The following is a 27,650-nucleotide window of genomic DNA, read 5'->3' on the forward strand; positions in this document are numbered from 1 at the left end:
CAGGGACAGCTGCGTGCTGCAGCTGCCAGTGTTGTGTGCCCTGCGATCTGGCAGCAGTGGGGCTTTGTGCACTTATTTGTAAACACATCAAGCCCACAATTTGCAGAGAAAAGCAAGAGCCAAGTGTCTGCAATTGTCTGCACGGGAGTGTAACCTTTGGGAAGCAGAGTTTTCTGCTTTCTTTGCTATGCTCAACAAAATTGTTCTGCTCTGTCGAGCTGGAAATTGGCTGTGGATATCGGCATACAAACGTCAGGTCTGAAGAACAGTCATTAGCTGTGGGCAACAATGCAAGTGGACAGGGAGCAGGGAAATGGCTGGGACTGGTGCAGCTCAATTCTCCCTCTCAAGGCAAAGAGATGCAGGCAGCGGGGCTAGAAAGGAGGTGTGCATGCTCCTGGGAAGCAGCTGGGATGGTTTGAGCCCTCCAGCCATGCTGGGCTTACAGCCTGTTATCCTTTGTCCTGGTCTCTCTGACTAATTTCCTTCCTCCCCTTCCTTGTCATCCTGCCCTTCTGCCTCCCACCCCCGCCCCAGCAGGGCTGTGCTGCAGCATGAAGCAGCTCTGTGGGGCTGGGGCTGGCATGGCACAGTGACCTGCCCACAATGACTAACTTGCTCCTAACACACCCTCTGCTTCGGTGGCAGGAACCACCAGCAGAAAGCAGAAGCTGGTTCCTTCCCTCTTGCTCCCCACTAAGATTTTCCAGTGACCGATGGTTCTGCAGCGCTAACGGAAAGTTGCCCAGTCCTTGTCTTTTTCTTGGGTGTTTGTGTTTTGTTTCAGCTGTGTCTTAGCATCATCTGCCCCAAACTGACCACCCTTGGAGGATGAGCATCATCCCCAGCATTGCACTGTTCCCTGCAAGCAGAAGGCTTGTTTGCTTTTGCTCTAAGCACACCCCATCACGGGTGAGTTGCAGGGACAAGTGCTCTCTTCTCACACCCACTGTGGGCATGGGTCATTGGGTGCACACAGGTCCTGCTGAAGGGGAGATGCTACTGGCCACAGAGCCATATAAACAATAGCTCACGGCCACATCTAGGGCTGCTGCAGCATTTCTAGGCTCAGCTCGGCTGAGGATGGGCTCCAGAGATGCTACAGCAGCCAGAGAGAGCAGGAGGGGAAGGACACAGCCCCGCAGCTGAAATGGACGAAGCTGCTACCCCCAATGCTTCCACACTCAGATACATGTGAGCTGAGTGAATTAAACAAGACACAGTACATTGGGCTGGACCCCTTTCCAAGGGGGCAGAACATGCCAACCCAATGACAGGCTGCAGGGTATGGGTGTTTGAGCACATGCTGGGAACCTGAACCCAGCTGGCTTAAGCCCCATACGCAATGATGGGGAGCCCTGCTTCATCTCCCGCACTGTACTGCATGGCTTTGCTGCACCCTCACACAACTGCTCTTTGACAGCAAAATGACCCTGAGTCTCTGTGCATTAATTTAGCATTAATCACCCCCTCAGTTATTAATTAAAAAGCCCTACAGACCAGAATTCCCTGTATACGCTTAACTAGAGGCAGCCAGCAGTCCAAGAGCTCTCCTAGTGCTCATTCCCTAAATGTGTTCCTAATTAGGAGTGGACTTACCCCTGCAATTACTTGCTAGTCATTCATTAGTGACTAGATTTCACAGCAGGTCTGTTTGGAAGAGGAGGCAGCAGAGTGGCTAATCAATGCATAACGACGAGATGAGCCTCTGTGCCTGGCCAGGGGACAGCAGAGCCTGCTGGCTTCCAGCAAAAAGCTTTGGGACAAGGGGATGGGTTTGTGTTTTGCACCAAGCAGGGAGAGCCCCTCACCTGGAGCTGGGGCTGAATCACTCCTTCCAAAGAATTAATCCTCTGCTAGGTGCGAGAAGCCCATTTTGTCCCAGGTTTCCTGCCTGACACAGGGTTTTCCCTGTGCATTTGGCACACTGCAGGCCTGGGAATTGGCTCACATAGCCTAGCATGTAGTATGGGCACATGACATCCCCCGTCGTGCCTCATTGCGGGGGACAGCAGTGTGACACAGTGGGACACAAAGGGCAGAAACCCTTTCCCAAGCCCTTCCAAACCAGGTCACAATCTCCTATGGTACTGTTTCTTTGGCTGCCACTCAGAATCACCACCAAGAGTCCTGAGTGCTATTCTTGGCTTTAAGGGAAGTGAAAGCATTTCTGTGCCTCAGCAATGAATTTTTCCTCCTAATACAACCTGCATGGAAACAAGTTCACCCCACTCTGGGAACCACCATCCTGCACTGGGGACACCCCCAGCACTGCAGCCCCCGCTGCACACCCAGCACCTCCAGCACCCATCTAATTCCAGATGGGGATGCAGGTGGCCCTGGGGCTGCCCCACTCACCCAGAGTTGCAGCAGCAATTCATACTCAATGTGGTTCAGGCTGTTTTTCAGTAGTTTTACTTTTTTTTTTTTTTTTTTAGCAGTTTTGCCATCCTCAGGGCATTTGGGTGGTGTGTGAGCTCTGCACCCCCTTCTGCTTCTGCCGGGTCACCAGGAAGGGATGGAGCCTTTTGTGCTATCAACGGTTTGTTGTGCCCTCAGTTGGAGATGATTAGGGAAAAAAATGTATTTAGTTACAGAGGAGTTAAGCTGCATTCTGGCTGCTAATGGCTGGTGAAATTACATTAGAAAAACTGGAACAAAACAAACCCTTGAAGGTATAAGACTGTAAACAGCAAGGGAAACTGGGACACCACTCTTGAGTGGGATAAGGTGTTCATTGCGGGCTGACGGGTGACTCACACGGGTGACGGCTACCAGTTCCCAGAGCCCCTGGGGATGGGCTGGGATTGCAGTGCTGGGCCCTGGGACAGGGGCTGCTGGCTGCTGGCTCTGCTCTTTACATTGACAGATTTCTCGTAAGGCAGCAGCAGTGGCTGTGGGCAGCCTCATAAAGCCACCTTTCTCTTTCCTCCACAGCTCCTCAACATCCAAACACTTTCTAGCCAGGAGGGGCTGAGCTGGTTGCCTGGGGGCAAATATTCTCTGTGGTCCTTTTCAGTGCCCCTGGAACTGTGCCTTTGTCCAAGGGAGGGCTACCTTCTGCTCCTTCTGGATACCCTATCCCCCTGAGTACCCCTCCAGCCCCAGAGAGAGAATGGTTAGTAGGAGATGGATAAGTCTGTGCTGCAAGGAGGGCGATGGATACTGAACTGGGCAGCAGACAGACAGAAGTGGGCAGAGTGATGGATGCAAAGGGGCAGAGAGACAATTGCATAGCCACACAGACTGCATGACTGGGGAGATGGAGGATGCAGAGTCCTCAGGAGGCACGGTGGGGAGAAGGGTGAGATGAGGCTGAGTGCAAGGAGCACAGGTGCCCATGCTACCTCCAGAGCAAAAAGCCACCTGATGAACAGTGACAATGAATAAATGTTTGTGCCAGGCTCCATGTGGCTGGGGGAGTGTAGCCTGCCCACCTCCTGCTCTGGCCTTGTGCTCCAGGCAGCCCTGAGGTCACCCGGACATTAACCTGCTTGCCCCCCAGCAGCAGCCAGCCACAACAAGTGGCTTTTAGTCAGACTGAGCCCTTCTGAGCATCCCGATGGCTGCACAGCAGAGTCCCATAGCCAGGGCAGTGCAAGAGGCTCGTGGTCTCTGGCGCACCCCAAAATGTGCCCTGCAGCTCCCCAGAGGATGGGATAGCTTCCAGCACCAGTGCAGCCCAGCACTACTCCCGCTGTAGCTGGGACACTGCCACAAGCCGCTGGCAGAGGAGCTGGGCTGCGAGGAAAACTGTGCGTGGCCCATTGCCTGTGGAGCCCTGGGATTAGGGAGATTGCTCTTTCCTTCTCTTCGTTTTAATTCACAGCCTCTGGCTGCGGAGCCGTGCTCCTCCCATAGGCACAGGTCCCTGCGTGGGATCAGCACCCACCCTGCCCAACTGTGACGCAGAGCACCCGTTCCTCGGTCCCTGCAGCAAACAGGACCCCCCCCTCACCCCCCCCCAGCTATTTTCTGCCACCCATGCCCATCCCTGAGTGCCTCTCAGGGGAACTTGGCAGCAGGTGCCAGCTCCTCACCGCCTAATCCCGCTCCCTGCCACCAGCCAAGGGCTGACGGGAATAAACACATCCGCAGCCGCTCTCGACGTGCCTTTCCATAAGGGGAGCGGACCTGCCGGCACCGCACGCTGCTGGCCGAGGTGCAGCCCGCTGCCGGCTCACATCCAGCCCGCTCTCCTATGGGGCCAGACAGGGGAGGGAGAGCTCTAACCCCAGTGTCCGCTGGGACCCCCCGCAGCACGGCGCTTCTCCCCTCTGAATTTCTCAGCGGAAGCTGAAGTGCTGGTCATAGCACCACTGGAGCGGAGTGCGGAGAGGCATTAAGTATAAATGACTTAATGAGAGCGTTCACTGCAGATGAGGAGGCTCTGGGAAAGCAAGCAGAGGTGAGAGGAGCTGGCTGGAGCAACCCATCGGGGCAGCTTTGCCTAAGGACTGTGTTATGGGCTGCCCATGCTGCAGCAGGGACAGAGCAGGGACACAGTGAGGACACGTGGGGACACAGCGGGGATGAAGCCTGGGGTGATTGAGCCCCTCACCTGCTGCAGTGGGTTCCAGGTGCCTCTTCACCCATCAAAAGGGATGCCCCTGTGAAGACAGTGCTCAAAGCATCACTTCCAATATCCGTCTGTTTTCCCATTCTGCCATGGAGACAGACTCCTTATATAAACCCTGTTAAGTAGGACGGCCTTTTATATCTTTCTCCCATCTTTGCTGGTAGTAGTGGAGGCTCCAGCCCTCCAAGCCATCCAGATTGCTTCCTTGGCAGTGGTGGATAAGAGCCATCAGGGTGGGTGCAGCTGGGCAGCTCCTCACCATGGCTGTGCAGTGCTGGAAGGGGCTGCACCAGGCACAGCCACAGACCTTTGGATGCATCCAGCTCTGCAGTCACCCAGAGGGCCATGAGGAGGCTCTGATCTGGGACCCAGGAATGGGGAATTAATTAAAGCAACCAAGTTCCTTTAGTGCCCTCCCTGAGACAGGGTATGCTGCAGCAGAGATTATGAAGGGAGTGAATGTGAGTTCAGAACATTGCTGTGCTCAGATGCATCAACACAGGGGATCCCATCTCCTGTAGCCCCCTCCCTGCTCACTCATCTGCCCACAACACCTTGGCACAACCCCATCCCCGATCTGTTAATAGCTGTCTCTGGACGAAGCATCTCCTCCTTGGTGCCTTTTCTCCAGACCTGTAAGACATCTGGAATGACAGGTTTAACATGGGTAAATTTTTGATGAACAAGCTATTAAATATTTGTGGCCATTGCATGTGCTTTCAATTATTCAGTGCAAAGATGCAGGCAAGGTGCAGGCAGCATCCTGGGCTGTCACGCTCTCCTTGTGACAGCAAAGGACACAGCAGCCACATGGGACCCATGAGCCAGCTCAAAGCCTCCTGCGGGGAGAAACCTCAGGGGAAAAAGCCCCTTTGCCATCAAAATCATCTCACTGGGAATACTTGCACTATTTCAGGCTGCGTTTGATGATCGACTTCAATGCAATGTGGAGGATGGCAGCTGATGCCTCATTCCATGTGTAGTGGAGGGAGAAGAAAGAAGTGCAGCTCCTGGGGTCAGCAGAGCAATGAACTTGCAGCTCCAAGGCATAGGAGCACGTGGGTGCCTGCTTGGAAGCAGCCTGGATTGCTGCAGGGGTACCAAGTAGTAACCCCCCCACATATGTTTGAAAATGGCAATTTGAAAGCCCGCACCCCACTGAACCTGCATGCTTGCTTTGACTATGCTCCTCATGCTTGGTGCTCTGCAATCAGACCATCCTGGAACATACCTGTGGGAAGCAGCCAAGAGGCATAAAATCCCCTCTGAGCCTCTGCCAGCCAAGGGAGCAGCAACTAAAACAAAATGATTAATCACAAATAGTCAGTGGCTATAAAACTTTCCAGTAATAGGAGTGGGCCTTGAATGAGCAGCTCTGTGGAAGCTCTCGGCTGCAGTGGGAAAGCAGTGGTGTGTGTGTGCCCCATGAGGCAGATGGTACCTGGCTGTTCACCAAGTGCTCAACTCCATCCTGGCTTCAGAGAGGGGAGACACCTGGCTGGAGATGTTCCCCTGCCCAGGAGACAGAGACACTTGCTGGGCTGGGTGTTCTGCCCCATTTCCCACCACATTGCTGTCTGTTGGTGCCTTGGACTGCTCTGCTTTGACTGGGATGAAGGGAAAAGCCAATGGTCTGGGCCCTCCAGCACACGAAGGATGTAGAGCTGTTGGAGGAGGGCCATGAAGATGCTCAGAGAGGGTGGAGCACCTCTCCTCTGGAGACAGGCTGAGAGAGGGGTTGGGGCTAGGAGGGCTGTAAGGGCCCCTCCAGCCCAGCCATTGTACAGTTCTGTGAACTTCAAAGGCCATTCCAAATCAAGTGTTTTATGATTCTATGATTTCTACTTGCAGCCAGTGACAGATGCTTGGGCAGGATGCATTTAGACTCTTCTTTCCCCAAGCATCATGTTGTCTACATCCACCTCCAGTTTAATCCCCATTTGCAGTCTGCTCAGAGCATCCCGTGACCACCTGGTGCTGCATTCACTCATCCCACCCGCGATAGGGAAGGCAGGGATGCGCTAACATACAAGGCAGGGCTATATTGCAAATAAATAATCAGTGATCACAAAGGGATCGCTCACTGCCTGGTGGGGATGGAGAAGCTCTCCCCCTCCTCCAGAAGGACTCGTTTTCATCGGCGCGTGGGAGGACTGGCAGCGCTGAGATGAAAGCACCCGCAGGGCTGCTCGCTCCCGCAGTCAGGTACCCACCCAACGGCGCTGCAAACTTTCTTTCCTTTGAGGAAAGGCAACCCAAGGATTAGCCAGGCTCTTTCATTGCCATGACAACTCTAAAACATTTATCAGCAGTAACCGCCGAGTGGACAGATTCTGGCTTACTCCGGGCACAACGCCGCAGTGGGTCTCTTTCTGCCTCACTGCTTCCCTTGCTCTTCATGCCTGCATCTTCTGAGTGCTTCTGGCCTATGCAGCTCAGCTGGAAATTGCAAGCAGAAGTGGGGGACACTCCCTGGGCACCATCTTGCCCCCAGCAATTGGCCCATGCTTTAATGCCAGGGGCATTCTCTCTCGACAGACTTACCCACAGCAACTGATCTGCATTACCATGTTGAGAAGGAAAATCCATTTCCTAGCCCTTATTATCCTTAGCACTGATTTAAAATATTGTCTTAAAATGGTGGTGTTGACCTTGGCACAGGGTGTGTGCTCACACTCAGCACCATTTGGGGTAAATGGGGTTTTTGGCTTCATCTCAAGTAATTAACTCCTCCCAGGCAGTCATTAATCCCCAGGAAATGGTCTGTGACTTGGATCATTGCTGCTTAATTAATACAAGCTCCCAATCCTGAAGTCATCATGTGCGTAGCTTCCCTTTGGATCTGGGAGCTGCAGTGCCAGAAGGAGCTGAGCCAGCGATGGGAGTGTGGGTGCAGAGGGATATGGGGATGCTGGCGCTATGGGATGAGGATGCTGTAGGACATGGGATGCAGGCACTGCAGACACCAGCAGATGATTGCCCACAGACTGGAGCCACAACCATTGTTTTCACAGGGTTTGTACAGCACCAAGCACCTCACCATGAGTGGCCAAGACAACCTCTCCAAGGCACAAGCATCGCCCTGAGAAGTGCAATACACTGTCCTAATAATGCAGAAATGTATGGGAAGCCCAAGGTATGGGGTGTGTTGGTAGGAGAGGTGCTGGAGGTCAGGCTTGGTTACTGAAGCCCTTAATCACATGCACACACTCATGCTCCCTCCGTCCCCAGCAAGGGACACACAGCAAACGCTTGTTTCAAAGATCTCTCATGCAATCAGCTTTATCCTCCTTAACTTGTCAAAAATTGAAAATGTAACACCTCCTCTTCCCCAGCCTCTCCTCCACTCTGGTTTTCCACGATCTCTCTTAAAAGGGAAATAAAACCCCATTCATCACAATAATGATTTTTATTTCCAATCATTGCCAGTGATTTATGGACCTGCTTCCTGAAGCTGCTCTCTCCGGTGGCAGAAATGGATGAATGCGTTTGAGATGGGCTGGGGCTGCTGGTGGGAGTGCAGGGAGTGGGAACACTGCAGGCAGGCAGGTGCTGACAAGACAGGGCATGGCTTACAGTGCAGTGGGTGAGCTGCCATCCAACGAGCCTTGTGCCCTGCAGATGCAGAAGCACCACGGTCTGAGGGTATGGAGTGCCACCCATCCCTGGTGGCATTTGAGGCTGTGTCGACAAACAAGGCTGTAAAAGCTCCGGCGATGCAAGGCCATAAATCCCCCGCATGGAGAAAGGTCACTGTGCCTGGCATTTCCCACTGAGGTAATTACGGGTGGGCAGAGGTGGCTCAGAGCTTAAATATCAGCGGGATTTATGCTGGGGGCTGACAGCACTGCTGTCAGTCCTGTGCTGCAGAGGGAACGGTGGCCCCAGCACAGCAAAGCACTGCTGGCTTCTGCAGTGGAGGGACAAAGAATGGGGAGTCCTGTGGAGGGACAAACAACGGGGAGCCCATCAGGGTTCCCCGGCTCTGCTTTTGGGATGGCAGATTTTGGGAGGCAAACATGCTGGGTGATGCGTCCCATCTGTGCTCCTCCAAAACCTGGGGTGCAAATATTTTGGAGAATTCATCTTTGAGCACAGTAGGCACAAAGGAACCCCTGTAGCCCCCCAGGCCACCAAAAACCATTGGCAAGCTCCAGTGCCGATGTTTCCAAACCTGGACCCTTCCCAAGACCACTGGACTGTTTGCAAAATTAGGCTGCCAATATATTTATTTTTGCCTGTGTTTATTTGCCTGCATTTTTTTTTTCCTGTTTGTCTGAAGTTATGGCTCAATTTCAGGAGTTAAAGAAAACTCTGTTTATAAATAGTTTGCTCAAAGCTCCACTTTCCAGAAACGACAGCAAGTTGGCTCCCAGCGAGCGCCGCTTCCCCAAGGGAGGGTCACAGCCAGGGGATGTGGGGTGCAGTGTTCCCACATCACCTCCTCAAACAGCATCCACCCTTCCTGAGAGCTGGAGAAGGGCGTTCGGGGTGGCTGCCCCCCTGTGCCGGAGTCACAGCCAGCAGGATTTGCTTCTCCAAGAGGAACGGCGGAGCTGTGGTTGCAAGGGACAGCCTGAGCAGAGCAGCATCAGCCCCGTGCAACACCAGCCCCAGGTGCACGTCCCTGCCTGGAGCAGTGGAGACGCTGAGCTGGCATGTGAGAGTGATGCTGGGAAAAGGGAGGAGAAAGGAGGAAATTGCCAGGGAATTGTCACTGTGGGGTTGTCACTGCTGGCAGGGCCATCCTGCCCCTGGCACCCATAGGAACAAGCCAGGAGAGGGCCGGCTGCTCTTGCCCTGCTGTATTTTTTCTCTTCTCCTTTACAGCCCAGCAAAGACAAACAGGTGCATCATTCCCAAATTCCTGGGGCAATGGGGAATGACTGAGGAAGAGTCACATCACTTAGATCAGTTTTTAAGGATGCAACTCATCAGGGCTGTACAGAGTCGATGAGAGGCAGTGTTTTGTCTAAAAGGAATTTATGCCATCGTGACTATCAGGGGCAATAAGGAGGATGTTCAGGATGAACCATTTAGCAAGAGGGGACCAAGGGCATTGTGAAAGGGAGGAATCTCAAGGGGAAATTCGGGGGAAACCAAAATGCTGGGGCAGTGATCTTCAACATCTTTGTCAGTGATGGTGACTGTGGGACTGAGTGCACCCCCAGCATGCTTGCAGATGACACGCACCTGAGTGGTGGAGGAAGGGATGCTGTTAGCAGGCCACCAGCAATGCACCACACTGCCCTACAGAAGGCTGCAGCGAGGATTCCTGGATTGAGGTTCTGTCCTGAAAATCTGTGGGTTGAAAATCCCAGTGCTATTCATAGCTGCCCCAGAGCAAGAATGTCTCATCACTTTGATGGTGCAGAGAGAGGAAGCACTGTGGGACAGGGACTGTCACTTCCAATGTCATCCAGACCCCCAAAGCAACAACACCACTGCCAGCAAAACACTGGACCTGAGCTCTGTCACTGAGCTGACCCAAGCACAACCCAAAAGGAAGCACTTGGTGCCCATCTTTCCTTATCCAATATTTCTCCAAAGCCCAGCATCCTGAGATGTCACAGGGATGATCAGCTTTTAAACCACATTTCTGCCTCTTTGGCCCTGGCAACAAGCATACCCATGGGGCAATAATCCCAAAGCACCCGAATTCAGAGGCGCCCCGTGCCCCTCACTCCACCGTTCGAGCAGAACTAAACCAACATTTGCACAACACTGTTCTCCAGCTCAGCAGCACATGCATCTGCTCCTGCTTAGAGCACACTTCTTCAAACACCCTGCCTTGTTCCAGAAAGGAAGTAGATGGGGGAAAGGAAGCAATGCTTGATTTTGCTGCCTTTTTTTTTCTTTGTCTTTTTTTTTTTTTCTTTTCTTTTCTTTTCTTTAGTGGAGGGTTTGTTACTTCTCCCTCTCTCTTTTTGTTCCTGCTCAGCATGGAAACTTTTGCTTCAGCTCGCCCTTGTGACTGGAAAAAGAGCCAGTTGGGCACAGCAGAACAAGGGGGCTGTTTCTTCTTTCTTTTTTTATTCCAGAGTTCTTAGGAAAGTGTTTTTGCAGGGAGGCTGCAGGGGAAAGGCAGTAGCGGGGTCTCGGGGGACATCCTTGGCACACACAGGGGCAGAGGAAGGAGGAGGGCAGAAATCTGGGGGGGATTCAGCTCAGTGGGCTCAGGGAAGGCTATGAAAAAGAGAGGAGCAGCTTGCTTGGGCACAGACACTGGTAGCAGCAGTTGTTCCATCCCTTGATACCCAGCTCAGGCCTTTATCCTCCTCCACAGCTTTCTTCCCTCACATTTCCCAGCTCTTTCTGCCTCCTGGATTCCTCCCTTGCACCCACCCTGAGGCCTCCAGGCTGCCATGAATCCCAGAAGAACCCAAGCAGAGGCAGGATTTGTAGCAAGGCTGCACCACCAGGCTCCCAGCATTCAGCTTCATGCTGGCAGAGGGATGTGGGTGGCAGAGACAGCACATCCACCACATCCACCTCTCTTGAGCCTGAGGGGTTCCTTCCAGGCCAGGCAGGGATTTCTGTCCTGTTAGTGACCGCTCAGCACATCTCGGGGCCAGCAGCCAGCTCCCTGCTGCGTGCACAGATGCTCCAGCCCCAGGTTCCCTCCTTTGCAGACTCAGAGATGGTGGTGGCAGCAGGAGCTGGCACTGGCTGCCGCACGGGGACCCCGGGGGATGGTGACACATCTGCGTCACGGATGACAATGCGGAGCTGCCGCAGCATCGCTCCTCAGGTCCACAGGGAAACACCCAGACGGCCGCTCCATCCTCACCAGGCTGCTGGTGCTGCCAGGAAAGAAGCACAACAGACACTTGGAAAACCCCATTATTTGCCCATTGCAGACCCTGCTCCTCCTTCTGGCTGTATCCCAAGTGTGGAACACCTCTGCCTGACTCCAGCAAGGTGTATTCTCCGTTATCAGGCTCACTTCCAAGCCTTCTAGGCAATGGATGCATTCACCATCCTCCCCCACCAGCTCTGCAAGATCCAGCCTTGCCCTGGGTGCACTGAGGCGCATAACAAGTCAGTGCTTTTCCAGCAAGGAGGAAGCAAGCCAGCCTGCTACAATTATCAAATCTAACAGCAAAAGCTGAAAAGCAACAGAAGAACACTGCAAAGCCTGTCAGGGCTCAGTGAACCAGCCAAGCAGGATGCCTTCATGCCCACTCCTCTTCCTTCCCCCTACAGCCACATTAGCATCAAAGGGATTTCCCTGCACGGGGCAGGGTGACAATTTGCTCCCATGCTGCGTGCTCTGAGCATCACTGGCACAGCTCCCTGCAAAGCATTTGTTAGCACTCAAACCGGAGCTGTGTGAGGAAGGGGGTGGCACAGGGAGCTGAAATAGCTCCTGGCTTTTTCCTGCATCTCTCCACAAGTCTTCCCCAGCTGGGAACTGGATATCCCACTGCCAGCCCATCGGGTACTCTCCAGCAGATGCATTGATGTGCTTGCTATAATTTTAGGTTTCCGTTTCCAAAAGAGGCATCAAGCTTCAAAGCCACTGAAGTCCATATGGACACCAAAACACCACCCTTGGCCAGCTACAAAGGGTGCAGCCCAATTCATGGGCTCTTCCATCCCACAGAGCTTAGCAGGGAAGTGGCTCCCACTGCCACATGCCCTGGGCTTTGCTGCACACCCCTGTGTGGCCACTGGCTCCAGCTCCAGCTCAATTGCACCCTTCCCCAGACCACGGCCGGGGTGAAGCTGATGTGTGCAGGGCTCCCTGCTCCAGTTCCTTTTGTCCCCAAAGAAAAGAAAGCAGGGAACACACTTGGAGCCTGGAGAAGTTTGCAAACAGTCCAGCCACATTCTCTGAATCCTTTCCAGCTCTAGAGGCACTGAAGCATTTGATTAAAGAGCTGCACGAGATTTCCAAGCAGATATAATAAAGAGAAAAGCAGGTCAGATTTTGGCTGCTCACCAACACAGTCACTGCTTGCTATGTCAAGATTTGAGCACATGGCTGGAGGGATTTGCTCCAGCCTGGGGGTCCCAACTTCAAACCCCTCCAATACTGGAAAGGCTTTGGGCAGAGCAGAGGGGCCTGATGTGCTCTAGGCACATGGCTTTTCCAGCAGGAAGCCTGGGGAGGAGCTGGCATGGCATGTTGGGGTCCGAACTGAGCCATGCCAGGTGGGTGCTGCAGGCAGGAGGGGTCTTGGCACCAATATCAGGATGGGAAACACCTTGGCTCACTGCACCTGGAAGCATGCTCTGTGTTGCACAGCACTGAATCACCCCAATGGACGTTAAATGATCAGATGTTTCTCTGCAAGAGGCAGCACCAGACTGGTTTGGAGAGGCAATGATGGATGCTTTCATCTCCTGCAGAAATCTCTGGAGGCATCCAGCTGGGCTGGAAGCTGCTGCTCAGAGCAGGGCTGTGCCCAAGCTGGCCTTTCTCCTGTGGGAGGTGGCAAGCTCCTTTCACAGTCACAATTGGTCTCAACTGTAGTTTATGAATAAGAAAACCTCTCCCTTTGCCCCAGTCCCAGAAGCAAAGCTGATTTCTCCAGCTGCACTGGTGCTTCTGATGAGTGCTTGCACATGCAAGGGTGCTGGGGGCAAGGACCTTTCCTTGGGGAAACTAAAATCTGCAACTGAGCCATTAGCTGGATTAATAACTCAGAGGTGATCAGTGGAGATGTTTGTTTTAATGGAATACATCTCGTTTGTGTGTTTTATTCTATTGATGAGGCCTGCAATGGCTTGGAAAGGGGCCAAGCAGCACCAGTGGAGGTGGTGCTGGGCTGAGAGGGCACCGATGTGGTGCTGATAGGCGTTGTTGCTGGGCTGGTGCCATCAGCAGCCTTTGCAGCAGTCTGGCAGCAGAGCATCCGCGCCCACCACAGGGAAACGCCTGCAGCAGGGCCAGGGCAACCACAAGCATCCTGTCCCCAAGTGAGGTCAGTGAAACTGCTGCTAAGTAGGGTAAATGGGAGGAATAACAGCACAGAAAGGAGCAGTTCTGCCCTGCTTTCTGCCAGCCCTTAAAACTTGATGCCTGAAGATGAAGTAATCTTCATACCAGGGAGAAAACACTGGCGTTAACCATGCTGCAGCAGGATGCAAAGCAGCACTGAAAGGAAAGGAGAGGGAATGGGTCTGAAAAAACAGAGCCCAGGCTGGAAGGAGTTAACCTGTCACCAAGATCCTCCCCAGCTGCTCCAGCGGGATTCCAGCCCTTTTTCAAAAGGGGATTTTGCAATACATTTACTTACATTTCAAAATGAAAAGTAATTTGGAGGCGAGAAACGGATTATGCTCTGCTGAGGAAGTGGTCAATTGGGGTCTTTTGGCGAAAGCTTTCCCTTTTTTTTTTTGCCCCAAAAAGCATTTTGAAACAAAAATGTGTCGAAACCAATGTTTCCCTATAAACACACTGTATTTCAACAAACCTTTGTTTTTCAAGCAAGAAAATAACTTGTCTGGAAATTCCCAGCTGGGTCCAGGTAGGGCTGCTCCCTTCCCATGGAAGGCAGTTGGGAGCACGGATGTCCCCTACATGTGCTGGCCAGCAGCTTTTAGGGTGTGGGGTTTTCTGGTGGCCACCTCTCAGCCAGGTGACATTTGGAGGGCAGGGAGCATCACTCCTGCATTCATAGAAGCCTCAGCGAGAAATGATAACAGCAACAGCCCTGTGACCACTCCAACCCTCCCCACTCCCGCTGCTCTATTTTGGGTTTATTTAAGGAAAACTCATACAGTTTTCACTTGAAAAGCATTTGACATCATTTAGTACTCCCAGTGCAAAGAGCTCCCACTGCTGGGACTCTCTCATCTGTGACTGTGAAATGCGATCAAAACGCAGCAGACAGCCACAGCATCGGGGCCATGGATCAATGGGGACAGAATTACATATCGATCTTTGTCCTCTGGGCAGCTGCTTTAATGCGATCAGCATTCCCCTCCCTCCCAGCCCCCAAAACTCCCATTCTGCATAAGAACAATGAGCAGGATGGGTTGGAGCAGGAATTTCCCCCACTTGATAACATCAGTCTTCACTTTTCCTTTGAGCTTTGGGGCAGGATTGCCATTCCCTTGGCTGCATCGAGCCTAGTCCCCTCTGCCACACTGAGGACTGGGGACACAAGCAGCATTCATTTCAGAATACCAATAAGAGATGTTGCAAAGCCAAATTTCCAAGCTGGGGTATGCAAGACATGAGAGCAGCAGAAGCAGAAGGCTGCAGCCCTATGCCCACCACTTGCAGCGAGAATGCTGCAGCTGCAACGGATCAAAGCAGATTCATGCCATTATCATATTAGCAGCCCCTCTCTCTCTCTCTCTGTCCCCCATTTGTTACCCTAATGGGGATTATTATACTTATTACAGTCTCAGCTGCCAATGCTTATTGATTGTGACACCACAGCAAGTTTAATCAGGGATCTAAAAGATGTTATTATCGGTGCCAAGGGGTCACCAAAGTGCAAACAGAACCACAATGACAAAGATAACCTCCCCCAGGCAGAAAGCAATGCTGGGTGGATGGGAAACCTGCTGGCACTGGGTTCGTGCATCCCAGAGCCTGGCAAAGGCTGTTGGCAGAACCAGGAAGCACAGCTGGATGGGGAGTACCGGAGAGCATGGCACCACGCGCACCTCCACCCCCGTGTGCCTCGCTCCCCCCAAACCTGGTGAGTCACAGTTACACAACTGTGGGAGAAGGGCTCTCGCCGCAACAATAATGCCATGGGAATGACACATGCCAGCCAGCACATTCAGTCAGAAATTACCCACATCCATCTTTACAGAACGTGCCTCTGATCCCAGCCCCTCCAGCACAGCAGCAAGCAGCTCTCTGTAGCAGCCCTCTCCCCACCAATCACCTGATCTCTGTTTAAAGCAGCTCTGTGAGAAAATGCAAAAGAACTACAGTGAAAGCATGAACAAATAGAGACGTGGAAGGTACTGCAGCAGGACGCCCGCAGCCCTTCCTGCGCTCCCACTGCTGGTGTTCATTAGCAGTACAGCAGGCACAGGGCAGGCTGCATCGATCTGCTGAGCGATCGGTAATTCAGAAGCACAACCATTGATTTTTCTGCATGGCCCCTTGCAAGTTTCAGCAGTGCGGCCACATGAGCGCCCACCACGTGGGAAGGCACGAACCTGACCCCAGAAGAGCTCTCCTAATGAGCCTCCTGGCACAGCCATCCACAACCCACTCGAGACCCATATGTGCCTCTGCTTCTCCTCCACCCCTCACCTATATGGTGCCCATCCGTCCTTATGTTCCTCTGTCCCCAGCCAGCAGTGCAGAGAACATGTGCATGTCTCTCCAGTAGGTACAGGGCAGACATCATCCAGGTGAGAGGTTCAAACACTGTGTTTGTACAGCCAAAGGAGGATGTAAGCAGACAAGTGAGGCCCCAACCCGAGTGAGCCATAGCCAAACCTCACCGTGGTCTCTGCACCCCTGTGCTGAGCTTCAGTCAACACGAGAGAGATTTCCCAGATTAGGTGAAGCTGGGTCCATTGACTTGTGCCCCCGCACAGCTCACCAAGCCCTCAGGAAATATTCTTTTCCCTCCATGCCTCAGTTTCCTTCACTTACAGGGATCTTCTCCCTATAAGCTTACAGCAAGAACAGACCTGAACCATCAGCCACAGGTTTGGGTGCACACCTCAGAGCCCTTAAAAGCTCCGATTCTCCTTTCCCTGATGCAGGTAAAACAGAATAACCCGTTGGAGTTGGAGGAAACTCCAAGAGAAAAATCCCTCCCCGGGCTGCTCCCTCCCAGCCCCCGCTGCAGGCAGAGCGATCACATTGTGAATGCCCTCTACCTGCTGCAGTCCAGCCCCCGGTGGAGGAACCGTCTGGCAGCTCCCCGGAGCCACTTGAGATGCAGAGCCCATCCTGCCTCTCGCTGGCGTCGTTTTTTCTCCCTGCTTGGCTGCCCCGTGCAAACAGCCACAGCTCTGTCTGCGGTGCATGGCAAGTGCTGGGTGAAGTCGTGCCGGTGCAACTGATGCAGAGCGAGGGCACGGTTGGATCAGGATGGAGCTGCCCCATGTGCCCAGACTGGGGTGGAGGTAACCGGACTTGTTACCTCCTGGTGACAGCTGATGCAATGAGCAGAGCTGGGTGCTGAGAGCTGGGTAGGGGGGGGAGGAGGGGACAAGCATGGAGGCAGCCAGAGAGGATGAAGAGGTGTGGGAGAGAGGGAAAGCAATCCACATGTGATGTGCATCGATTTCTAATGTCCCCAAACCCTGCCTGGCTCTCCGGGGAAGCATTAGGAGACAACACGTAGGACAGCTAACTACAGCCCATTGCAGCTGCCTCAATGTGTGGTGTGGAGGTGTAGGGATGCTGCACCTGCAGGGAGCCCAGGGGCCGGGGAGAGGGGGCACAGGGCTGGGCAGCCCCAGACTGCAGCTGAAGCAATCAGCACCCCTCCCAGCCACAGCTCCTCTGCCAAACCTCAGCCATCCTGCCCACGGACAAGGGAGGAAAGCTCGGCAGCCTGGCCCCTTGCTTGGGCTCTCCCCATGGGTCTCTGCTCCCCAGGGCGGTGCTGCCCCCTCTGCAAGGGCAAAGATGTCCTTGGATGCGGACACCCAAATACCCCACCCCCGTTCTTCCCTCCCCACGTGCAGCAAAACAATGTCTGATGGCCCCATCCCAGGTGTCACGGGAAAAAGGAAGAGGGAGGGAAGCTCTGGGCTGGGGTGGGATGGCAGCTACTTCCAGAGCCTTTCAGGCAAGTGCCTCCAGCCCCTGCCTCCCTATGGGGCAGCCCAGCTACTCAGGGAGTCCAGCAGCTCTGCAGAAAGGCTTTTTCTCTTAAGCAGAGAGGCGAGAGAAAGCAAAACCTCCCCATTCAGCTGAAAGCACCAGGGGAGTGACAGGTATGTAGAGATAATTACTCAAATTGGAATTTGGGGTAATTACATTCTGCCTTCCTGCAATTTGCCCGGTGGGGAAGCCTTTTCATAACCCCCCAGTAAAACAGATTTATCATCGGCTGAACACCAGGTCCTTCCCTGTAATCTTCGAATTCAAACACACATTTCTCTGATCATAAATTAGCGATACTCGCACGCGCTCACTCAAAGCTTGTTCTCTCTTCCCCCTCTCCAGGTTTTCTACATCCCACAGAAACAGAAGAGCCGGGCTCTGGGCTGTTATTTTAAAAGCCGGCGCTCTCTCAGGCGTGCTGGGGGAGTGGGGGCTCTCCTCCTCTGCTCGTGGTCTGCAGGTCCCCCACACCGGCTGCTGCCTCCTGCCCCACAGCCAACACAGGGCTTTGGGTCAAAAGAGAGATCTGAAGGCAGGAGCAGGGAAGTGGTGAGATGGGGAATGAATGCTCGGTGAGGAGAGCTGTGTGCCCAGTGAGGTCCTGCCGATGCCAGCAGTCTGGGAAAAGCCTGGCTTACGCAGATGGGAGAGCCAATTCATCAGTGCTTTCCTCCATTTCAGCATTCCTCTCTGCTGAGATGGTTTGGTGTGCTTGGGTGGGAACAGAGCGACTTTAGGAGTAGTGGCTGGGAAACCTTCCCCTGCAGCAACAGCCAGGGCTGCTCCAGGCAGTGATGCTGCTGGTCATGGGTGTGGGACAGGTCCCCACAACTGGGATCAGCCACAGGGAGGGCATAGCCCCCATTCCGGGGACACACCAAGCAGCTTTTGCCCCCCACTGCAAGGAGCAAGAACACTGTCAATCCTGACTGCAATGGGGACAACAGCTTACGCAGGAGTTGCAGGCTTCAGCATCCTCCAGAGCAGCCACATCCCCTGTGTGATGCAGAGCACAGACCCCTGTCCTTTGACCCCATCACCCCCAGGCTCCTTGTAGCCCATGTCCCAAAGCAGAGCTCCCAGAGTGCTTTGCAGGAATTCTGCAGGAATTGGGTTAAGTCGTGCGGGTCCCCCCGGGGACACGTGCCTCCCCCAGGCATCAGGGCTCCTGCTGACAAGACCTAACGCAACATCGCTAAGAATAGCTGCATCTTGGGCGCATCTCCACCCTGGAGCAGTTTGCTGCAATGAGTCCCCCCCCCCAGGCAGAGAGGAGGAGGAGAAGGTTGGAAGAGCCCCGGGGTGCTCAGGCACTCCCAGATCAGCTGCAAGGAGGGGGTTGGCTTTTCATTTCAGCCCTAAACCTTCAGGATTTCGGCGAAATGGTTGTGGAGAGGGAAATAAGGCATTCTCTTCTTTCTTTTGCTATATTTTTCCTCCTCCTTCACCTAGCAATAAAGAGGAAAAATGGGGAGAGGAAAAGCCCAGCCAATTTGAGTTGGGGCTTTTTTTTTTTTTTTTTGTCTCAGTTTCCATTGTTGAGTTTCCCCACAGAGGCCCCGGCAGCTGTCTGCACCCCAGCAATAATTCATGAGCAGTGATTTTGTCTCCAGAACCATTGCAGCTCCCATCTAATGAATCCCAGCACTGGGATCCTTCAAAAATAAATTAAAAAATGGATAAATAAGGGACAGATTTGGAAATTGAGGTGCTAAGAAGCAACGCAGTGATGGCCAGGTGGCCATTCCTAATTAGTCCATTAGCATTAGTGAAGTACAACCTCTCAGACCCTAAGACACTAAAGTGGGATTTCTCCATATGGGATGCTGTAAACACACAGGTAGGAAATGAGGCTCTGGCCCCCCCAGTCTGGGGGGATGTGGGACAGGGTGGGACGAATGCCAGGCAATGGAAGCACAGCAATGGCTTTGGCAGGGCTAGGTGAGCACTCCGGCAACAAGCTGCACAAACAGCCACCCTAAAGGACTGCACACACTAAGCACAAATCGGTGCCTTGAGCCAACAGCCAGTTAATGCTATAAATAAAACTGTTATCATCCAAGCCTCACTCGCTGAGTGAGCCGGGCCACAGCGCTTCCTCTTCAGCAGCATTTAAGGGTGATTTCTAGCCTGGAGGAGGCCAGGATCTTGTCAGCATCCACACTTCAGTGGCCTTTTTCTCTCCTGCCACTGATGCTGCACTTGGCCAATAAACCCACTGGTTGCCCACCCTGGGTGCAGGCTGGGGACTGGGCTGCCACTGTGGGGACATTGATGCTGGCGGGTGTGGACATGGTATGTGTGCTATCTCTGTGACCTCGTCCCACATCGCCTGGCTCTCAGGACTGCTGAAAACCTCCCTCCTCCTCCTCTTGCTGCTATTCTGGTTCCCATTTCTGCCTCTGACCTCCAGTCCCCACTGCACTGCCCTGGCAGTGGAGTTACAATGGGGAAGAAAAGGGTGGCTGTGTCCCCAGGCAGTACCAAGGGATATGACCAGGCAGAGGAGGGGAAAGGCTGCTCCTCCATGCCTCTAAGGCTTTCCCCTCCTTGTTTTGGTGCTTGCTAATCATGCATGGGCAGGGGATGGGAGGAGAGCGTGCAGGGGAAGGCAGGATGAAAAAGGAGGGGGCCCATATGGAGAAGCTTCTTTCAGAGAGTGACAGGATGCTGAGCTGGCATGAGCCTGGGAGCTCACTGAGACATTGGTTGTTGGAGCCAAGCAATCAATATGTGAAAATCCAGCCCAGCAAGGAAGGTGACCTTGAGCAGCAAGCAGAGAGAGACAGCGAGGGGAGAGCAGCATGAACTGCACACGGAGATGGGCGAGAGAGGAGGAACAGAGGGGAGAGAGGGACAGGCAGGACACAAGCCCTGGAACTCAATGCCCAGCACAGCTCTGCTCCTCCTGCTCCATCCTCATGCAGTGGGGACATGGTTTCCTGTACACAGCCCCCAGATTAAAAGATTCAGAAGCAGCTGCCTGTCCCATCCGTCCCCTCTAACAGGGATGCTCCTGTCCCCCTTCATCTCACCATCTCCAGCAGTGCAGCCTTCACCATTTCCCAGCTGCTTTGAAGCCCTGCAGCTCCCGCTGCTCCTCAATGAAAGCTCCTAAGATCAGAGTGATGTTTTGCCTTCACACAGCTCCAGCCGACAGCTCTTAGCAGAGGGCCCTGCACTCATTTCTCTTTCTTGGGCTGCTCCACTCCCTCCACTGCAGCTGTTCAGCCCCACATATGTGCAGCAGGTCTGGCAGCTGCTGGCCCTGAATTGCTGTGCTCAGGCTGTGCCCACATCAGGTCAGCAGAAGCAGCTCATCAATCTGAGCAGAGCTGCACAGAATTTTACGTGCATGTAACTGTGGGATAGTCTGTGTAGCCCTAAAAATCTCTGCCACAGAAATGACTTTAGATCCAAGCAGGTCTCCACAAATGGTACAAGCCATCAGCTGGGCAGAGCCACAGATGTCAAGGATGGGCAGCATCCATCCATGCCAGCTGCCTGGGCACAACTTGGGGACATGGGAAGCAAGAGCGAGGAGCTTGAGGACACGTGACTGGGCAGAGTCCCTTGAGATCAGCTGCTACGTTCAGAACCAGGGCAGACTGTGCCCCCATGCAAGCCCCAGGTAGGTTCCTCCAACCTCTTTGAGGTACTTGGGGGGAATTTGAGCACCTGATCTCCACTGAGGTCATAAGGGACTTCAGAAGGGTGAGAAACAGCCATGGGCCAGCAGCAGAAGCGTCAGACATCCCAGAGGGCTGCCATGCTATTCCCTGCAAGATGCTGCACAGGGAGGCACTCATTTCTTCTCTCTCTCCTTAGAAGCAGCAAGGATACAGAAGCACAGGTGCTAACTGCAGAGTAACAGGGCTCAGCTCCACAGTAGACTTCTGGTACTCTGGAGGAGAGGAAGACAGAGGCCTGCTGCCCCTTCCTCCTTTAGACATGAAGAGACCTGAATGCCACATGAGATGCACCTCAGCTCCCCCCAGCAGAGCTCCCCGGGTCACCCCACTGCTGGCATTAAAGCTTGGCTTCTGCAAAGCCTTCATGCCCAGAGAAATCCCCATCTACCTCACCCTCTGCTAATTGAAGCAAATCCTTCTCCCTCCTGCAGCTGCTTTTATCACCTTCCCTGCACACTTGGGCACAGTTCTTTGCTGAGCTCTTCTCCAGCTACATGGGCATGTCCGTTTATCTCTCAAAAATGCTAAGACATCCCCAAAAGGGACGCAAGACAGCAGAGATTCAGTTTGCAGTCGGACATTCAGGTCAGGCATCTCCAAATACTCTGCCTTGCCATCTAGTGGGATGAACGTGAAGGAGCGGAGTTCATGGCTGGGGAAAGCCGGGTGACTCCAGGATGGCAAGGCAACAGGGCAAATAAATCCTGGCATTTAGAGCCTGGAAGGAATGGTTGGAGCAGAACTAAATTCCTTTCACCGTTTACCAAAGGTCCTGGCTTTTGGATGGACATAGCCCGTGTCAGAGCAGCCCCTCTTTGGGCTTTGCATGGAAAAGTGCGCGCAGGCACCCAGCGTGTTGCCATGCCGTGCCAGCAAGGCAGGCTTGAGGCACCAGCACCAAGCAGTGCTCACAGTGTGCCCATATATGAGAAGCTGAATCTTTTCTCAAGCTGCCTTAGCTTGCATCCCCAGGCCTGGAGGACGTGGGCTGAGCTCAGTGGTTTCAGTTCAGGATTTTGGATTCTCCGGGGGTGCATCATCTCTCTCACAGTACGCGTGTTTATTACATGTGTTTAAAAATATTGAGGTTGAATACATTACATTTAAAATATCTCACCACTGGGCAGAACTTTTCAGGTTTGAAAGGCTGGGTTGACACAAGATATTTTAACTACATCCAAGTGACTCTTTGCTGCTGGATGAGGGGATATTTGGCTTCAGACTTTGGGCTTTGAAGCAGCTCCAAAACACAGGGAGCTGCTGCACGAACCCTCCAGGCACAGCTCACATTAGCTCTGTGTCCCAACCAGGGACAGATCCTCCATGGACCTGCACACCGCTGAGGGACAGCCCATTGTACAGGTCAAAGCATCACCTCCTTGCAGCAGTGCAGCTCCTGGCCTTGAAGCCCCTAAAGCAGACTCACAGGGGTCTTCCCAAAGTCTCCAGGAGGGAGGGAACTGAGGAAGAATTGGGCAGTCCCCATCCTTGCATCCAGCACAGGTCACAAAGAAGCTGTTGGGCTGGGTGAGAACTTTCCATTGTTCTCGCTGTCCAGAATCAAAAACAAAACCAAAACAAAAAAAAACACTGAATGCATTTCTAAAGTCTTTGTTTTATTACAGCTGCCCACACCCGGCTCTGTTTGCCCCAGAACTGAGTTCACCCGTGTTCAGATGCTCAGCTCACACTAAGGTTAAACACGTCTGCCTTAATCCCATGTTTTCTATGGAACAGAGGGAAACAAGGGAGTGCAGGAGGAGTGCCAGGGGATGGTCCCCATCAGGGGCTGATGCTGGAGCTCAGAGGAAGCGCCCTGTGGGCAGGCGGGGCAGGCAGAAGTAGGCATTGGGGAAGAGGCTGAGGTTGATGGGGTTGCCATCAAGGCGGATGTCCTCCAATGCCCTGCGGATGTGGCTCTGGTCTTGGCTGTTGCAAAACGTGTCCTCGTGCATGGTCTGGATGTTGTTGTTCTGGAAGGGGAGAGAAAGGGGAAAATGGGATTTGGAAGTGCAGGGGAGCTGCAAGGGGCTCTGCAGATGAGGATTTGCTATGAAAAAGGAGACATCTCACCTGGAGGTGAAGGGAGCGTAGGCTCTCTGGCAGGGGTGCAGGGATGTAGTCCAGCTGGTTATCAGACAGATGGAGAAACTGCAGCTGTGTGAGGTCCTGCAGGAAGAGAGGTAAGGTGAAGTTCCTCGCTCCCTGCCCCCAGCACCAGCCCCATCATCCCTTGCCATGGGTTTAAAACCATCCAGATGGGTCTGTGGGTGCACAGCATGGCTCAGTGCACACCAACAGCTCCAGCACCTACCTGGAAAGCTTCGGGCCGGAGACCAGCACTGGGGATCCTGTTGAGGCGGGCATCCAGCCTGACGATGCTGCGGGGCAGCTCGGGAAGAGCTGTCAGCCTGTTCTCAGGCAGGATGAGCTCCTGCAGGCTGGGGAGGAGACGGAAAGCATCCACGTCTGCCCAGGAGATGGAATTGCTTGTCAGGTCTATTCGCTTCAGTTTCTCTGATGGGAGAGGGAGGGAGGGGGTGCGCAGGTCACACATCATCACCTGTCCCTGCAAGGCTGCCCCAGGGCCTGGCTTTTGCCTTGCCCCAACATACTCAGCCCCATGAAGTCGCCAGCCCGGATGGCACCGATGCGGTTGAAGCGGGCATACAGGTAGGTGGTGTCAGGCGGCAGTGGAGGGATTTGCTCCAGGTCGGTGTCATCGCAGTACACGGAGGTTCTGATGCAGAGGCAGCGCAAGCAGCTGGGGAGGCCTGGGGGCAGAGAGGCAGCACTGGGTACGGCACAGCACAGCATGGCACAGCACAGCACGTCACGGCTCAACATGGCACAGCATGGCACCACACAGCATGGCTTGACATGGCCAAGCATGGCACAGCTTGGCTGCTCCATCTCTCCTGAGCACCCCAACCAGCAGAGGAAGGGTCAGGAAGCACTAGTCTGAGGTGCTGCTAATAAATGAATCTGCTCAGGATCAGGTAGCTCCTATGGAAGAAGCGTAGATGCGAGGTTCTCGAGCACAGCGGAGTTGCACATAAAGCTCATTTTTTTCTCACAGAAGAAATGTGACAAAAGAAAGCAAAAGAAAATAGTTTTGCATTGAGCAAAACATTTTACTCCACTGTGCAAGCAAGCTGGTCCCAGCAAGCTGGACAGGGGCAGCAGGAGGGGCAGTGCTGTGTGCCCCCCATGCAGGTTTCCTCTCCCCCAGGGCCACCAGGCTCTACATCCATTAATGGGAGAGTTCAAAGCAGAAAGGCAACAATTTCCCTATACCTCCTCCTTAATTTGTCCCAGTCCGGAATCACAGAAAATGAATAAAGATATGTATCCCTCACTACAGGATTTTAATTGTCGCTAATCTAATTGCTACTCTGTCCAACTCTCACAATGCCTGTGCTCATTAAGATGTTGCTGGTGTTTGCTGGAGCTCATTTCTCAGAAACGTCTCGCTGCAGCACTCCTGCCTGCTGTGTGATAAGGCAAACCCCAGCACCCCTCCTTTCCTTGCTGCATGGGCAGAGCAAATAACTGCTGCTGTCTGCTGTTGGAAAAGAGTTTGCTCTCTTTCTTGCAGAGCACCATCCATGCCCACCCTGGGCCATATGGCTGCAGTGGATGGAAATGAAATCCTGTCGGTCTGTGCTCACCCTGCGCAGTGTTGAGTCCCGGTGGTGCTGGGCGGATGGGACTGGTGGTGGCCAGAGGCTGCAGCTTTGGTGTTGGAGCTGCTGTGCCCAGCTCTGGCAGAGCCCCACGGTCCTTGGGGCGAGGAGCCAGAGTCCCAACCTCGATCTGCAAAACAGATGGGGCATGAAGGCTGAGAAAGTTCTCCCACTCCCCTCTGGAGTACTGGATAGCTCTTATAGGAAAGCCAGCTGCTCCTTCAGCAGCCCTCCTGGCTCTTCAGAATCTACTCTCTACTACCCAGAGGGATTCAGACACTTCTTTCTTGTTTTCCCCTGGTTCATCCTACAGCAATACTCAGCCCAGGCAGGACACAAGGAAGCAGGAGAAGTTTGGGATTAGGTAAAGCCTTCCTAATAGCAAAAGAAGTGGAAGAGCCACCAGGGCTCATAGGCGTGTGCAAGGGGCCGAGTCTGTTCTCCAGCCATAGCCCACAAGAACCAGCTGTGGTCCATTTCTCAGAGCAGCCCCTTCCTCCTTCCCCAGGCTGCACCAGGGTGAGCCCTGCCCTGCATGCCCTCCTGTCCCCCTCACCTTCGGAGCCAGGTCACCGTAGTCGTAGAGCTCCTCATAGTTGTTCAGGTCCATGATGTCCCCGTAGCTGTCCAGAGTCATGTCATAGTTGTCCAGATCCAGGTTTTCGTAAAGCACAAGGTCAGGTTTGGGCTTCTCTACCTTCTTCCTTTCCTTCTTGGCTGGGACAGCCCAGGTTGCTCCCAAACACAGGCTGGCGATGCCCACCCAGGCCAGAGTCTGCATCCTGTGCCCTAAAGCCATCTACAGCTGCAAAGCTGTGAAAGCAAAGAGAAGGGCAGGAAGGCAGGATGAGCACGCTGGCCCCGCTCTGCAGCCGTGCCAGGGACTGCAGCCTCCGTGGGGGATGAGCTTTTATTTTCTTTTCAGCCCATTTCACGCCTGGCTGCGTGGCTGTGCAGGAGAGGCCCCAAGCAGCCGGGCTGCCCTCACTTTCCCAGCCCTGAGGAGGTGATGAGTGGCTCAGAGGGTGCTGTGGCACCACCCACTCCCAGCAAAGCAAGCAGAGCAGTCTGGCACCCAGCAACCCCCCAACATAACTCTCCCGTACAAACAACCCCGTGCACTCTGGTTTGAGAATGCTGCTCCCTAATTTCTACTTTTCCTGCAGATCAAGCCATTACAAGAGGAATAAAATCCTTTAGCCTCCTGTGTGCAACACCAACACCCAATTCTCTCAGATCCGCAGCTCACCCCAACCCCACATGGGAGCCACTGGACTTAGTGCAGAAGAAGCAGAAAGAAAGAAGACAGCATGCACGTACCCCCTTTCCCCTCCTTGGCACAGAACTCCGCTCCTGCGGGCTGTTGCTGGCCTGGAAAGGGCTGCTGGGTTTTTAATACCTGGAGAGCATGGATGGAAGGGCCTGGAAGAGTTCCTGCTGGGGGGAGAGGTAAGATGTGGCCAATCAGACTGGCAGCCTCCAGCTGTCCCCAGCACTCCACTGGGACCTTACCTTGTCTCCATAGACAAGCCAGACCGTGGTGGCTTTCCTCCAACTGCCTGGGTTTGTGTTGGGGCTGTGATGGATGAGATGGGACAGGATCAGGACCGTATTCTACTCCTTACACTCTGTGTCCCCAAGGATGATGGGGACACGCAGTCCTTTTCAAAGAGGGCATAGTGGGCTGCCCTAACCAGCCCAGATCCTACCAAGGCAAGGAGCAATTTCTACCCATGGCTGTTTCATGGATGCAGGAATGGCAGAGCATCAGGTGCAGCCCCCACTGCTGAGTGGGATTTCCACCAAGGTGCAGTGAGCACCCCAGCCCTGGGGAGGGTGTGTGGGGACTCCTGCTCCCCAGCCTTTGGGGGTCTTCACTCAGCACATGCCCAGAAGCAGCCAGCTACCTTGTGACATTTGGCTCATCTGTGCCCCTCACTTTCCCCCTCTGCTCAGTCTCTCCGTGCAGTGCTGCTTTGGAAACCTGAAGCAGTCTGTGAAGAGGGAGCAGGCACAGGCTGGGGGGGCAACACCACTCTCACCACCAGAGTGGGGTGGAAGATGTTCCCCCACCTTCCCACGTGTGCAGTAGAGCCTCTGGCTCCCTGCCACCTGCAGCTCCTAGCCCTGCTGCATCCTCTGAGTGTTGGGGATGTGTCCTACAGGGCTGGGACACCTCAGGATGGGCTGGGTGTGCACACCAGCCCCATTGGCTCCATCAATTCCGGTCAACACAGTGCACATGCAGCCACCCACCACTGTGAAAACATTCTTCTCTCTTGCACACAGATCGCAGCCCACACACTCACCCACCCGAGACGTCATGCCCATCTGCCACTTCTTGCTGGCAGGAAAGGACACCCTCGCAGAGGGGACCGTCCTTGTCCACGCACCCACAGCCCCAGCACACCCAGCTGGGTGGTGTGGCTGAGCTGTCCCACACACGTCCCATGTCCCACGCACGTTCCCCTCTTGCCAACGCAGCCCCAGCCCCCTCGGGACGCAGTGGAGCAAAGGGCAGCCGCTAATCCCATTAAGCCCCTTTTTAGGCGGCTCAGCAGCCACAGTGATGGAGGCGATGTGGCAGCTCGGGGGCACCATGGCTCAGCCCCCCTCGTTTCTTTGGTGTTGGGCTCCTTGTCTGGAGAGGCACCCACGTCGAAGCACGGGATTCACGTGCCCATCACAAAGCACGGATTTTATTCTACAGCAGAAAAACAGGAGAGCTTGCTGCCTGCTCTGCATGGTGCACACACACACACACCTGTGCATGCCCCACACCAGAGCCCATGCGTTCCCATCCACACCCACACCCACCCTCCCTCTCTGCTCATGATTCACGTGGGGAGAGCAGCAGCAAAAAGAGATTTTGAATCTGCAGTGATGGGCAGAAGATAAATTGCTGCCCACACCCATTCTGCTCGTGT

The 27,650-nt window shown here is 53.9% G+C and overlaps 1 protein-coding gene across 1 annotated transcript; it reads right to left on the reverse strand.

Moving 5' to 3' along the window:
- Positions 1-22,652: 22,652 nt before the first annotated feature.
- On the reverse strand, positions 22,653-25,733 carry OPTC (opticin). Its single transcript, XM_031605973.2, has 6 exons — positions 25,280-25,733; positions 24,709-24,853; positions 23,653-23,811; positions 23,352-23,554; positions 23,111-23,206; positions 22,653-23,010 (listed from the first exon to the last, which is right to left on the reverse strand). The coding sequence occupies exons 1-6, from the start codon at positions 25,520-25,522 to the stop codon at positions 22,840-22,842; spliced, it is 1,017 nt and encodes a 338-aa protein (XP_031461833.1). The 5' UTR covers positions 25,523-25,733; the 3' UTR covers positions 22,653-22,839.
- Positions 25,734-27,650: the final 1,917 nt, after the last annotated feature.

This window comes from Phasianus colchicus, chromosome 25 (genome assembly GCF_987193195.1).
Source record: "Phasianus colchicus chromosome 25, bPhaCol1.hap1.1, whole genome shotgun sequence".
Lineage (NCBI taxonomy): Eukaryota > Metazoa > Chordata > Aves > Galliformes > Phasianidae > Phasianus > Phasianus colchicus.